This window comes from Micropterus salmoides, unplaced genomic scaffold (assembly GCF_014851395.1).
Source record: "Micropterus salmoides isolate LMB-PRFRI ecotype aquatic unplaced genomic scaffold, ASM1485139v1 Ms_hic_scaffold_10, whole genome shotgun sequence".
NCBI lineage: Eukaryota > Metazoa > Chordata > Actinopteri > Centrarchiformes > Centrarchidae > Micropterus > Micropterus salmoides.
Window position 1 is genome coordinate 5006256 of NW_024040041.1, and position 12706 is coordinate 5018961.

At 40.4% G+C, this 12706-nt stretch overlaps 2 protein-coding genes across 3 annotated transcripts; one reads left to right on the forward strand and one right to left on the reverse strand.

The window, feature by feature from the left end:
- Window positions 1-17: 17 nt before the first annotated feature.
- On the reverse strand, window positions 18-4504 carry si:dkey-204f11.64 (uncharacterized protein LOC100537752 homolog). The gene is made up of 3 exons (XM_038709896.1): window positions 4349-4504; window positions 1974-2102; window positions 18-1795 (listed from the first exon to the last, which is right to left on the reverse strand). The coding sequence occupies exons 1-2, from the start codon at window positions 4439-4441 to the stop codon at window positions 1977-1979; spliced, it is 219 nt and encodes a 72-aa protein (XP_038565824.1). The 5' UTR covers window positions 4442-4504; the 3' UTR covers window positions 18-1795; window positions 1974-1976.
- Window positions 4505-7665: 3161 nt separating this feature from the next.
- LOC119896439 (caseinolytic mitochondrial matrix peptidase proteolytic subunit) lies at window positions 7666-12259 on the forward strand. 2 transcript variants are annotated; one of them, XM_038709876.1, is made up of 7 exons: window positions 7666-7765; window positions 8654-8755; window positions 10325-10396; window positions 10501-10597; window positions 10819-11006; window positions 11142-11247; window positions 11526-12259. In XM_038709876.1, the coding sequence occupies exons 1-7, from the start codon at window positions 7754-7756 to the stop codon at window positions 11750-11752; spliced, it is 804 nt and encodes a 267-aa protein (XP_038565804.1). In that variant the 5' UTR covers window positions 7666-7753; the 3' UTR covers window positions 11753-12259. The 2 variants fall into 2 exon arrangements, with proteins under 2 accessions (XP_038565804.1, XP_038565805.1); XM_038709877.1 differs by lacking the exon at window positions 11526-12259 and adding an exon at window positions 11370-11518.
- Window positions 12260-12706: the final 447 nt, after the last annotated feature.

Consider the following 12706-nt stretch of genomic DNA (forward strand, 5'->3'; position numbering starts at 1 on the left):
TCATGACTTCATCTAACCCATGAGCGCAAAGATTTTATTAAACAGAACAGTTTGCAGGTTTGATAACATGGCATTGTAAAACATTTACTGGTTATTATGTACATTCAGATAATATAGGGATCAAGGTTTTCAGTTAAGACAAAATATCTCATTGCTTACTCTCTAACTCGATCCATTGTTTCTACCCGTGTCCACTTTTCAGATCGTCATTGTAAGACAAAAGTAGCATGGTCACAGTAATTGCATATTGATGCTCTATTCCACTTCAAAGTACATCAACACCCTAATTACACTTTGTCAAAGTGCAGCTTTATGTTTCAAAGACAAAGTCATGCAAAGCTTAAAGTATGCTGCAATGTAATGTATGTATGTGACATCACATAATGGCATCTAGGACAACTGAGCACTGACAGGTCTTGAAATTCCAAGTAAACATGTTTTGTTATACTTATTTTACCAGACAGTAAGAAACACATTATTTTAACATAATTCCTCTGCGGTATGCTTTGAAACAGTTTTCCATCAGTTAAGTTTGGTATAGTTAATACTTAAACATTATTAAAACATTACTGTATTATAGTTAATACAGAAACAGCTTCATAGACAGATGACAAAAACAAACACATGGTAACCTTTAATGGTTTAACAGTGCACATAAGGTGAGAGGTTTTTGAACTGTACAAACGGGGCCATGTGGGCACACTGTGAGCAACAAGATCAGTAGTTACTTATCATCTTACAACAGCTTGTCAGGTTTACATTCTTCCTCTTTTCCCAACCAAAGGTTCCTTTTGTTTTATAAATTATGTTTGCCTAGCGAGAACAAAATGATTGATTCCAGACATCTAAAGGCTCTAATGACAGAAATCAATATCTCAAAACAGCTGTTAAATAGTCCTTTTGAATTTTGTTAGGTACTGCCAATGCAGTTGGTGGGGGTCTGTCTGGTGTAAATGACCCAGTTTTGGTTTTTGCTCATGGCACCGATGTACATAATATACACTGGAAAAAATGATGCACATTTTTGAGTGGCCTTTTATTGTGGCCAGCCTACCTATGCCTGTGCAATAGGTAGGTAGGTTTATTGTCACAATGCAACAAGTTGTAGAGTGAAATGGAGTTTTGTAACTCCCTTCTACTACATAGCAGACAATATACATGAATAAAGAATCAATTATGAAAAATGGTAAACAGAAATAAATTATCATCACTGGAGCAGTGCTGAGGATGAATTAGAGTTTATGCTATCTGATCGGCATCTTGATATGCAATATTTGAGCGAAATAGGCCTTTTGTGTACACAGAGAAAGTCTTTGAGTTCAGCTCATGACGAATGGGGGCAAAAACAAAAGTGTTGTGTTTAAAATTTTGTTCAGTGTACATTACAAATATATACAAGATAAAAGACATGGGATCCGATTTCTTTTAGATCTGCTTTGGGCAATGTTCACAAATAGAAACTAATTTTAAAGGAATCTGGTATCTGCAACCACTGTAAAAAGTGTAGGTCTACTGTAAAACAAGTGGTAAAAGACCTCTGAACCCTGAAAAGAGCAAAACATGAAACCAGTGGCTTGTATTATAAACATACAGAAACACATTCTGTCAAAATATGTAGAATACATTTGAAACATTTTTCTGCTGAAAATGTCAGCACCATTCCATAACTGCTCCAGGGACGATCTGTGTGTGTGTATGGTCTAGGCTTCGTTATCCTCAGAGGCAGTGGGGCACATGACAGAAATCCACATTGGAATGATCAGGCGTCCAAGTGTTTTGCACTCACTTCACAGCCCTAAAAAGACAAGAAATAAATGTAGCTTGAAGGGATGCGTCTTGTGCTCTTAAAAAGATAGCAGCTAATTGTTTAGTAGTTGGAAGAGGTACAATAGAAAAGGTATTGGAGGGGAATAAACAGAATTATTTAAGAACATAAAAATAACCAATCAATTCAAGCAAAGAGAACCCCTCACCCCTCAGAGCAGGACACATGACTTGGGAGGCCTGAATGGGTTATCACTGGAGGGCACCCCGGTGAGGAGAGGGTCTTTGTGGGCATTTTGCAAACAGAAGGTCTTCAGTTCTGCAGCAGCCTGAGAAACCTGTACAATATCCCAGTTGATAAAATCATGTTCTTCAAAGTGATGGCACAATTTAACTTACTGCATTCATATTTTATTTTGCTGGGTGTACACATTGAGTGTCTTTATGTCTTCCTCTTAGTATTTAAGTGTCAAAAACATCAACAGTTAGCTCGGAGGAATTTTGGAAGCGCTCATCTTACAAACTCAGTGGGTCTAACCAAAATATTAAATAACCCTGATGATATTTTCAAGGCTATCTCACTTTGGACTAGGCACTTAAAATCTTTAACAGAAAGCCGGCATTACTCACTTTTAACATGGATGTTCGCGTGCAGTCATTCAAAAGACGCTATCAAGTTGTATTATGGGAAGTGTATAATGCAGTGTTTTTGGACCCTGCTATGGATTAAAAATCTGCATATATCTGCCTCTGCTGCTAGACCTCCAACTTTATGGCAACACTGGAGTACCCCTTTACTTGATTTTGGTCAGTTTACTCATCATGGAGAATACGACAACAACAGTTAATGCCTTGTGTGGCTCTAAAGGGAGCTGAAAAAACAACTTGAATGATGTCATAATGATGTAATCAGGGTTATCGTGCCGTGGAGACTGCGAATTTATTACAAGGAACAGGGTAGACTTATTTGTCACAAGATAACAGGTTGTAAAGAGAAACTGAGTTTGTAACTCCTTTCTGCTATGTAGCAGACAATATAGAGTAATATAAAAGCAATCATAAAAAAGGAAAACAGAAATAAACTATATTCACTGGCGCAGTGCAGAGGATGAATTTGAGTTTAAGAGTCTGATAGCTGCAGTCTGGTGGTGTGGCAGCAGAAACTTCTAGATCTCTTCCCAGAAGGCAGCAGGGTGAACAGGCTGTGGCTGGGTGGGTACTGTCCTTTAATATCCTTTGGGTTCTGTATAGGCACCTCACCGATATCACTGATGGTATTTGCGTTACAAACTGAGAGTGTTGCGTTTGAAAGACATGAGCAACTGATTAGGAAGGGAGGGTCTATGACAGATGCCACCTTGTTGCATTATGGGAAGTGTAGGGTTCCCCTCTGTACGTGTTTTGAGGGCTTGACCAACATCAAGGACTAAAAATCAAAGATATTTCAACCTCTGCTGCTTCAATTTTGATCACCTTTTTAAAAATCTTTCATTCACAAGTTGGCCAACTCTATGGAGGTGCTGTACTAAATCCCCTGGAGTAACCTACTGCTTTAAATGATTGTTGATAAGTCCAGTTTCACAATTTTAGTTTCACAACACTAGTGACCACAAGTGACAATTAGACTATGGGCTAATGGTAAATGCTAAAACAAACTATAGCACAAGTAGAGAAGATGCATTGAGTCAGTGAATTGACTTATTAATGTTTAAAGTGCTCCTTAAAGTTTGCTGACACTGCCTAACTTTTGGCACCATAAGCTTCTGGTCAAACCAGAGAAGAAGGAAGCTTTTATTATTTCTTCATTCAAATGTTAGTCTCGCTTTGAGGTTGTGTCAATATTATTATAACAATCAGTGGAAAAGAGTAGGCTACCATAGGTTATATGACATATGGAAATATTACAGGTTGTTCCTTTAAATATCCTCTTGCCTCACATCACAGTAGTCAAATGAATTAAATCTGTGCGATTCTACCAGCTTGGCAATATCACAAATTCAAGTCTTAAGCCTGGTGGTTGTTTAAAAACAAGACTGTTTGGATTGTAACTAAATGCAAGACTGAGTGAAATTCTCCCGTGATTTATTTAGTCTGGGTTTCATCATACTGCTGGGGCAGTTTAACACAGACCCACTTGAAACTAGTCTGACTTCTGTTCTAAAATAAGTAGCCACCCAACAATCACACCAGTCACACAGCAGCACAATCAACAAAGCTATCACTGTGCTGCACTTGCAGAGAAAAGTCTGTCTGCTACCATTTCACGCACCACACTGAACAACCAGGAAATCACACAGCAGCTTTAAATGATTTATAACATAAACCTAAATGTAAAAATATATTCTTTAAATATGAGGAAGTAGTAGTAGAATGTTTTGTCTGTGAGAGTTTAAATATGAGACATTTTGAATTAATACAAATGTGTGAAATCCTAACAGAATAATTGACAGTGACAGATAGATAGTAGCCTGATTAGTTGCACGCGGCACAAAAGCTCCTGATGCGCTTCAGCGCGGGAGTCACGCGCACAGGAGAAGTTTGAAGCAGTTTAATGGAAGTCTTGAGTTGTGTATAGGCTACATACCTTTATCCGACGGACACTGGCCTCTAGACGAAGCTGTTTCACTGCCTTCTGGGCGATGACTAAACTGCTGTTGGCGGCCCCGGTGTTTGACATGACTGAGTCCAAGTTACTGAGAAAGTGACCAAGTAACTTTGTCACACTAATGTAATGTAATAAAAGACATCTTCCGGTGAGGACCTTCAAAATAAAAAGCCCTGCTATTCGCTCCCTTTTTTTCACTCCCCCCACCCACATCCCAAACACACACACACACACACACACATTGGGACTACTTTTATCTGCTGGTTTCAGAGACCCACAGTAAAAGACAGAAACAAGCCGCTCCACAAAGCAGGTTCTGCTGGATATATTCTCTCAAGTGAATTTTCTCTGTTGCCATCAGGACGTCATTATTTGCACCTGCTTGAAAAACACGCCGTTATTCTAAATCGTTCATTGGCGTCATTTCTGTGTCAACATCTGCACTGCACATGTGTAGTCTACTTGTGGCAGAAAAGGCGGCTGGGCTTTGCTGTGGGCCTATAAAAACACTACTTAATAAATAGATAGATGAAATTGCAGAATATGTGCAATCAGACTATGGGTGCAAATCAAATGTGCTGTGCCACCTTATTATTTGATACATTTTTTAATTTTCTAATTAATTTTAATTTTAAGTAAATGATCCAAGAATGAGATTAAAATAGATTTATTTGGATTAGTGGTTATCACATGGCTAACCAATGGACTAATGTTTAGCCTAATTGTTATTGAATGATTATTGTATGACTTTTAAAACAATCAGTGATTAATGTGCTTCCTTGAGTCTACCGATTTGACGAAAAAATATATCAAATATATAAAAATATACACTCACTGGCCACTTTATTAGGTACACCTTGCTAGTACCGGGTTGGACCCCCTTTGCCTTCAGAACTGCCTTAAGTTTTCATGACATACTTTCAACAAGGTGTTGTAAACCTTCCTCAGAGACTTTGGTCCACATTGACATGACAGCATCATACAGTTGCTGCAGATTTGTAGGCTGCACATCCATGATGAGAATCTCCTGTTCCACCACATCCCAAAGGGGCTCTATTGGATTGAGATCTGGTGACTGTGGAGGCCACTGGAGTGCAGTCAACTCATTGTCATGTTCAAGAAACCAGTTTGAGATGATTTGAGCTTTGTGACATGGAGCATTATCCTGCTGGAAGCAGCCATCAGAAGATGGTACACTGTGGTCAGAAAGGGATGGACGTGGTCAGCAACAATACTCAGGGAGGCTGTCACGTTTAAACAATTCTCAGTTGGTACTAAGGGGTCCAAAGTGTGCCAAGAAAATATCCCCCACATCATTACACCACCACCAGCAGCCTGAACTGTTGATACAAGGCAGGATGGATCCATGCTTTCATGTTGTTTACGCCAAACTCTGACCCTACCATCTGAATGTTGCAGCTGAAATCCAGACTCGTCAGACCAGGCAACGTTTTTAAATCTTCTGTTGTCCAGTTTTGGTGAGCCTGTGTGACTTCTAGCCTCAGCTTCCTGTTCTTAGCTGACAGGAGTGGCCCCCGGTGTGGTCCTCTGCTGCTGTAGGACATCTGCTTCAAGGTTGGACGTGTTGTGCGTTCAGAGATGGTGTTCTGCATACCTTGGTTGTAATGGGTGGTTATTTGAGTTAGTGTTGCCTTTCTGTCATCTGGAACCAGTCTGCCCATTCTCCTCTGACCTCCGACATCAACAAGGTGTTTTCATCCACACAACTGCAGCTGCACCATTCTCTGTAAACCCTAGAGATGGCTGTGTGTGAAAATCCCAGTAGATCAGCAGTTTCTGAAATACTCAGAGCAGCCCGTCTGGCACCAACAACCATGCCACATTCAAAGTCACTAAAATCCCCTTTCTTCCCCATTCTGATGCTCAGTTTGAACTTCAGCAAGTTGTCTTGACCACGTCTACATGCCTAAAGGGCGGCTGTGGCTCAGGAGATAGAGCGGGTTGGTCGGCGGTTCAATCCCTGGCTCCCCCAGGTTGCGTGTCGAAGTGTCCTTGGGCAAGATACTGAACCCCGAATTGCCCCTGGCGGCTATTCCGCCAGTGTATGAATGAGTGTGAATGTTAGTTTCCGTTTGAGCACTTAGGCTCAGTGTATGAATGTGTATGACTGGTGAATGCAGATGTAGTGTAAAAGCGCTTTGAGTGGTCGAAAAGACTAGAAAGGCGCTATACAAGTACGGAGCATTTACATTTACATTAAAGGCACTGAGTTGCTGCCATGTGATTGGCTGATTAGCTATTTGTGTAAACTAATTGAACAGGTGTAAAGTGATTGTTGAGTGTATGTTTGCCTGAGCCAAATATTTAGGTGATCACATGTGTTCAAGAAACACTGCTCAGTTCAAACAAATAAAGAATGATGTCAAGTCTACATGTAATATATGTAATATGTATATGTAATATATATGTAATATATATGTTTATATATATATATATATATATGTATGTAATATATATTGGAGCGTTAAAGGTCCAAAAAGAAAATTCATAGACTACTCTAGATATTCTTTGATCTTTTAATTCTTACCATTGCCAGGTTTAAACTGTTGCTGTTCTAAAACGTAATATTATAATACAGTATAATTCTGTTTGATTTATGCAAAAATTATGCATTTGAATCTATATAGCAGTGTTTTGTCTGTGGTGTTTATGTAGCCCATAGATGCCCTTCAAAGACCAGTTTAGTAAATAGCATGTATACACTTCCATTCCACTAGCTTATTTATTTTTAAACTCCTTGGTTTTCCTATTCTTGGGGGTCCTGGTGCACATTTAATCATCTATATTCCCAAAGCATAATTTGGCATTTCCCAAAACCTCCAAATAGTTTATTGTTTTTTTTAAACAAACACTAGGCCTATGTAACGCTTTATCTTTTGACTTTAACCTTTGTATGTCAGTTTAATAGAAACCAGCAGGGATCTAATATGCTAAGAGAATCATAACACAAGTAAAACTGGACAAACACAAAAAAATATATACACTGAATTAAAATGAGTCAAAAATAAAGACACTAGCCTATGTTTTGTTTGTGTAACACAACATTTGAAGAAGGTGATAATGTGTGAGCTAGCTGCATATAATTAGCCGTGTATTTATAATATATAGGCTTATTATATACAGTAGAATATAATATTGTAGCCAAGTATTTAGTGGAGAAAGTGGCGGAATTTGATTCATTTCAGGTGAATAGACAGCAAAAAAAAAACGTGATGTAGAGGGCGCTAATGAGAAAAATTAGATATCACGCGCCATTTAATCCTACAAAGAAGAAAGCGGTTCAAAGGTCAAGCTAGAACTGGTTCCGGTGCAGCTCGGGGTCACACAGAGGAGGAGTGAAACTTAAAATACATATTTAAAAAAATGCTGTTACGAGTGAGTACAACCTACAGTTTTAGGGAACCTTCATTTCAGCGTTGTTCAGACCGTAAACTGGGTTTAAATAAAATCGCTAGTTACTGTTATTACAGCTTGTCGTGGTGAGCGTGTTAGCTAGTGACTTAGCTTATGTAAGGTTAACGTTGCTTCATGACATCACCTCTAAACCTGTCAGGTCCATCATGTAACCTTACTGACTTTCTGGTACAGAGACATAGAATACAAACTTAACCAGTCAAAAATAAATCCGCGTCTTTTTCACTCGTCGATGCTTTTTGGATGCCATGACACTTAATAAGGTGTAACGTTAACCACAGACTGTATATAAAAAGGGTGTAACGTAGTGGTCATGATGGGCACTTGCGGAAGTGTAACGTTATATAACCTGGCATTACAGAAACCAAAAAACCTTCAACAAATCTGTTAGTTTGTGATTTCCAAATTGTCATAATGTCAGAAGTCCATAGCAAATTCTGTTATATTGTTCTACCCAGACAACTTCTCATCTCAGAACACAGAAACAAATCTTTCTGTTATTCAGGCTGGATGGAAAGAAACACATGGTCTGCCACTGACCTAGCACTGTTTTACACAGTTGCGTAATAACAGTTGCGTAATAACAAAAAACAAGAATGCAAATGAACTTAATTATTGCAATAATCCTTATGTCATCAGCCACCTTCTTTTTTTCTTACCTTTTTTTATTTTATATTTAAGTTTGTTGTCATCTTTTTAATGTATGTATCAGTCCCATATGTTTATTTTTTACTATTAGGAGGCTGTTGCAATGACTTTAATTCCTTTTCCTGATGTGGAAAAGATGCTGTAATTGTTGAATATACTATAGAAACCATTGCGAGTGTTCTGCGTGTCTGTGTCTTTCAGAGGGTGTTGCACATCGGAGGCGTGGCACTGAGACACAGCAGGTCCATCCACCACAGTCCTGTATGGAGGAGTCCTCTTATACCCATAGTTGTGGAGCAGACGGTGAGTGAGACAACTTGCTACAACAAACTGCTGAGCTGTTTTCAAAGCTGCACCCAGTTGTGTCCTCAGATCCCAACAGGCTTTGCATTATGCTGGTCTGAGGTAGTTTTGTACTGGGAAACACACATTGGTGCACATGAATGAAACAAGAAGAAACAAGCAGATATTGAGTATATACTGCAGTGTTTTCAGACTGGAAAAATAACAGATGCCACAAAATCCTCAAATTGCCAACATGTAGACTGAGAACGGCTTGTGTGCTTTTGATGGACACTATTGTCCCACAAAACCACGCGTGAAAGACATGGGGGAGCTTCTCACAGCTGTTATAGTTATGCTCAAAATTGTAACTAAAGTAGTATATTGCACACTTTTAATAAAATATACTGCTATATACACAAAAGTGCAATAACATGTGGTTTGCAAACACTTTAAACAAGTAAGGTGCTTTTTACCAGCAGTATTCCCTTTACATAGTAGTAATAAAATGTTTCTTGTGAATCTGAACTTAAACATTAATGTAATCAAATCAAATATTAAACTAAAGCTGTTTGCCACTGCCAGGGTTACCTTTTTATAGCTTGTTAAAAACAAGTTGCCATCAGAGTCCAGTTTTCTTGTGTTTTTTTCTTGTGTCAGTTTCGGTATCAGCAGAGACATTTTTCTTTTTGTCAGGGAGTAGCAGAAACAGTTTGTGTTCATAAGTGTCCCTGTTAGACTGAGGTGAAGTGGTCGCCTCACACACATGCCCGCCCGCTGCCAATGTTGAATTGTCTTGAACTTTTTGTACGCGACACGCAGCACAAATCAGTGGAAGAGAGACTGATCCTCACTGGCAGTGAGTTTCTACAATCTATTACTGTTTACTAAACAGTTATGAGCATGGCAGAGCATCCAAGCAAAACTAGATTTAGGCCTATCAGGTAAAGTTATGTAGCCTATCATTTTAACTTGCGTTAAAAAGGGTACAGCTGTGTAGCGCACAGAAGCTGTTGCCATGGTTACTATCCGTAGAGCGCCTGCCGTTTACTCGTGAGCGTTTGTCTCCCTCTCTTTTCTGTTCACCTGAGAGAACCCGCAGGGCCAAGAGACTACTTTGTAACTTTAAGAACGTTCCTCAGACCGACATCTTCCCCAACACTAATGAGCATGCAGTGTGCCGCTCTCCACTTCACTATGGCGTTTGATCGCTTGTCTTGCTTTTGTTTATCTACGTCTCCCACACACTGCATCCAGCGTAGTCTGCCGAAGCCTCCCTCCACTGCTTGTTTGGGTGTGTGATTTGCAGGCTGATCAACATCCCACCCCTCCTGTGACGCATGGTTTGACTGCACGTGTATTCAGAACTTGTAGCAAACGGACTTTCAAAATAATAATAATAATAATAATATATACTGCGTTAACAAGCGATTAAAATAATTGTCAGCATTAAATAAATAATGCGTTAACTTGATAATAATGCCCAGCCTTAATTGTGGATAATCAAAAATATAACTGTAAAAGTAGAAACTAACTTCAAAAACAGCATATTGTATTATAATATTAGTACGTTACTTTTTGTTTTTCCAGGGGAGAGGAGAAAGGGCGTATGACATCTATTCTCGACTACTGAGAGAGAGAATCATCTGTGTAATGGGTCCTGTAAGTGTCCACCTGCATGATGAGATTGACCAAGTCTGTCTTTTCTTTTTTAACATGTTTTCTCAGTGATTTATATTCTTAATCTTTCTTTCACCTCTGTTCAGATTGATGACTCTGTAGCCAGCCTGGTTATTGCCCAGCTGCTCTTCCTACAGTCAGAAAGCAACAACAAACCCATTCACATGTACATCAACAGTCCTGGTAAGACGATCAGTGAAGTGCTGGAAAGGTACATTTCTGAAGCAGTTGTGGTTGGGACAGTGGCCACAACGTGAAAACATCCTGAAACCAAAAAATTAAAGCTTTTCTATTTTCCATTTCAGGAGTTTAAATTTTGATTTGAAATTATTCTGCCTGAGCCCTTAAAACAAGTCACTTCATGCCATTTATTATCCTCCTCCCGCCACCCCGCCCCCTTCCAGGCGGTGTGGTGACAGCAGGCCTGGCCATTTACGACACTATGCAGTACATCCTTAATCCCATCTCCACCTGGTGTGTTGGCCAGGCAGCCAGTATGGGCAGCTTGCTCCTGGCAGCAGGAACGTCGGGGATGAGGCATTCACTGCCCAACGCCCGCATCATGGTTCACCAGCCTTCAGGAGGGGCCAGGGTAAGGTGGTCCTTTAACACTGATCTGAAATCGTGCATGTGGGCAAGTACAAAGTCAGAAAATCAGTAAAGCAAGGTTGTCAAGCCTTTACAGGTAATCATTCCCCAGAAATAATAATCAGTGCTGTGTGTCCAGGGTCAGGCCACAGACATCGCCATCCAGGCCGAGGAGATCCTGACGCTCAAGAGGCAGATCAATAGCATCTACGCCAAACACACGGGGCAGCCGCTGAAACGCATCGGTAGGTTTGCTCAGCTCCTCGGTGACAATCGCCGGTTGGGTTTGTCCATAGATTCAACCCACACACATTTACCCGCTACCTGTCAGAACAGGATACTATACTCTATACACTTAATCCTGCAGCTCTTCAGTGGCCCATTGAGTGGCAGTTAAACATGTCTCACAGGAGGGAGGACAGGATCAGCTCAGGGCCTCAATGAATCAGCTGCTTCAGTGGTAAGTTGGAATGGACATGTTGTAAGTGGGCGCTCATTTCTCTCTGTCTGTCCTGCCTTTTAGAGGGTGTGATGGAAAGGGATCGCTACATGAGTCCCATGGAGGCGCAGGACTTTGGTCTCATCGACCGGGTCCTAGTCCACCCGCCCCAGGCAGGCCAGGATGAGCCTGAGCTGGTGCAGAAAGAGCCAGCAGCGACAGCCAGTCCCTCTCCACAGTCAGAGTCTCCAGCCCCTGAGCACGCCTCATCTGGGACACCCCCCCCTTCCTCATACAAACCTGAACCATGAACCCACCACAGCGGAGCTGTCTGGATCGGATACCCGGCAGTTCCAGAGAACACGGCCGAGCCTCCGTGGTGTGTTTTCCCCTAACCAACACTCTTCACATGTGCAGGCATCATGTAGACAAACATGTGATCAGAAAGTGACAGTTTTTAAAAATGATTTTTGAGATGTTGATTCCTATGCACAACAGTCAAAGAAGTGATGGCTGAAAAGCAGTCTGCAGTAATCGGTCATCTTTTTGACTCCACACTCAAGTAGTCAATTTCTCCTCTCTGAAAGAAACGGGGCATAGTCTTTCAGCTGAGTGAGAGCACAGCTAGACAAGATGCTCTACTTTAGATGAGTTTATTTAGGGGAGGAGAAGCCTGTTAAGACTATGGGGCCACCTCGTTCGGGACCTCCTTGGTGTAGAGGCGTCCGCTGGAGAGTGAGAGGACCTGAATAACCTGTATTTGAATACTCATATTTGTAATAAATATGATCCTTGTGACCATGCTCACAAAACATGGACTGCTTGTTGTTCTTAAACCATAATTGTCTCACATTCATCCCGTCATACAAAGAACATCAGATCCACAGTAACTGAATTTATGCAGAATGATGCTGGTGTCTAAAGGATGCCGTTCAAAAATAAAGAAATGCAGGTTTAAGGCTGCGATCTTTTACATTTTCTGTCATTTAGTTTTACAAAATTTAGTTTTGCTAGTAGTTAATTAATTTTAGAACTAAAATAATTTACTCTTCATTTTGATACCTAAATACATGCATTACCACACTTCTTCTATTTAAGTAGTATCATGTTATGATCCCAAGCTGGGAAAGGTGAGAGGTTCCTGGCCCCCTACTACTGTGGGGTATTGAGATGACCCCGTATTTAATCCAGTCAGTGAAGTCTGCAGGCCTTACTGTACAACCATCCAGAAGGATTCTTCCATTTATGAGGAGTTTTCCTCACCT

Excerpts from the sequence above, each read along its gene's own strand:
- si:dkey-204f11.64 (XM_038709896.1), bottom strand. The coding sequence starts at position 4,441 with ATGTCAAACACCGGGGCCGCCAACAGCAGTTTAGTCATCGCCCAGAAG. Across the intron at positions 2,103-4,348 it reads CCAGTGTCCGTCGGATAAAG|GTTTCTCAGGCTGCTGCAGA; the intron begins GTATGTAGCCTA and ends GATATTGTACAG.
- LOC119896439 (XM_038709876.1), top strand. Across the intron at positions 11,007-11,141 it reads AGCCTTCAGGAGGGGCCAGG|GGTCAGGCCACAGACATCGC; the intron begins GTAAGGTGGTCC and ends CTGTGTGTCCAG. Across the intron at positions 11,248-11,525 it reads GCAGCCGCTGAAACGCATCG|AGGGTGTGATGGAAAGGGAT; the intron begins GTAGGTTTGCTC and ends CCTGCCTTTTAG.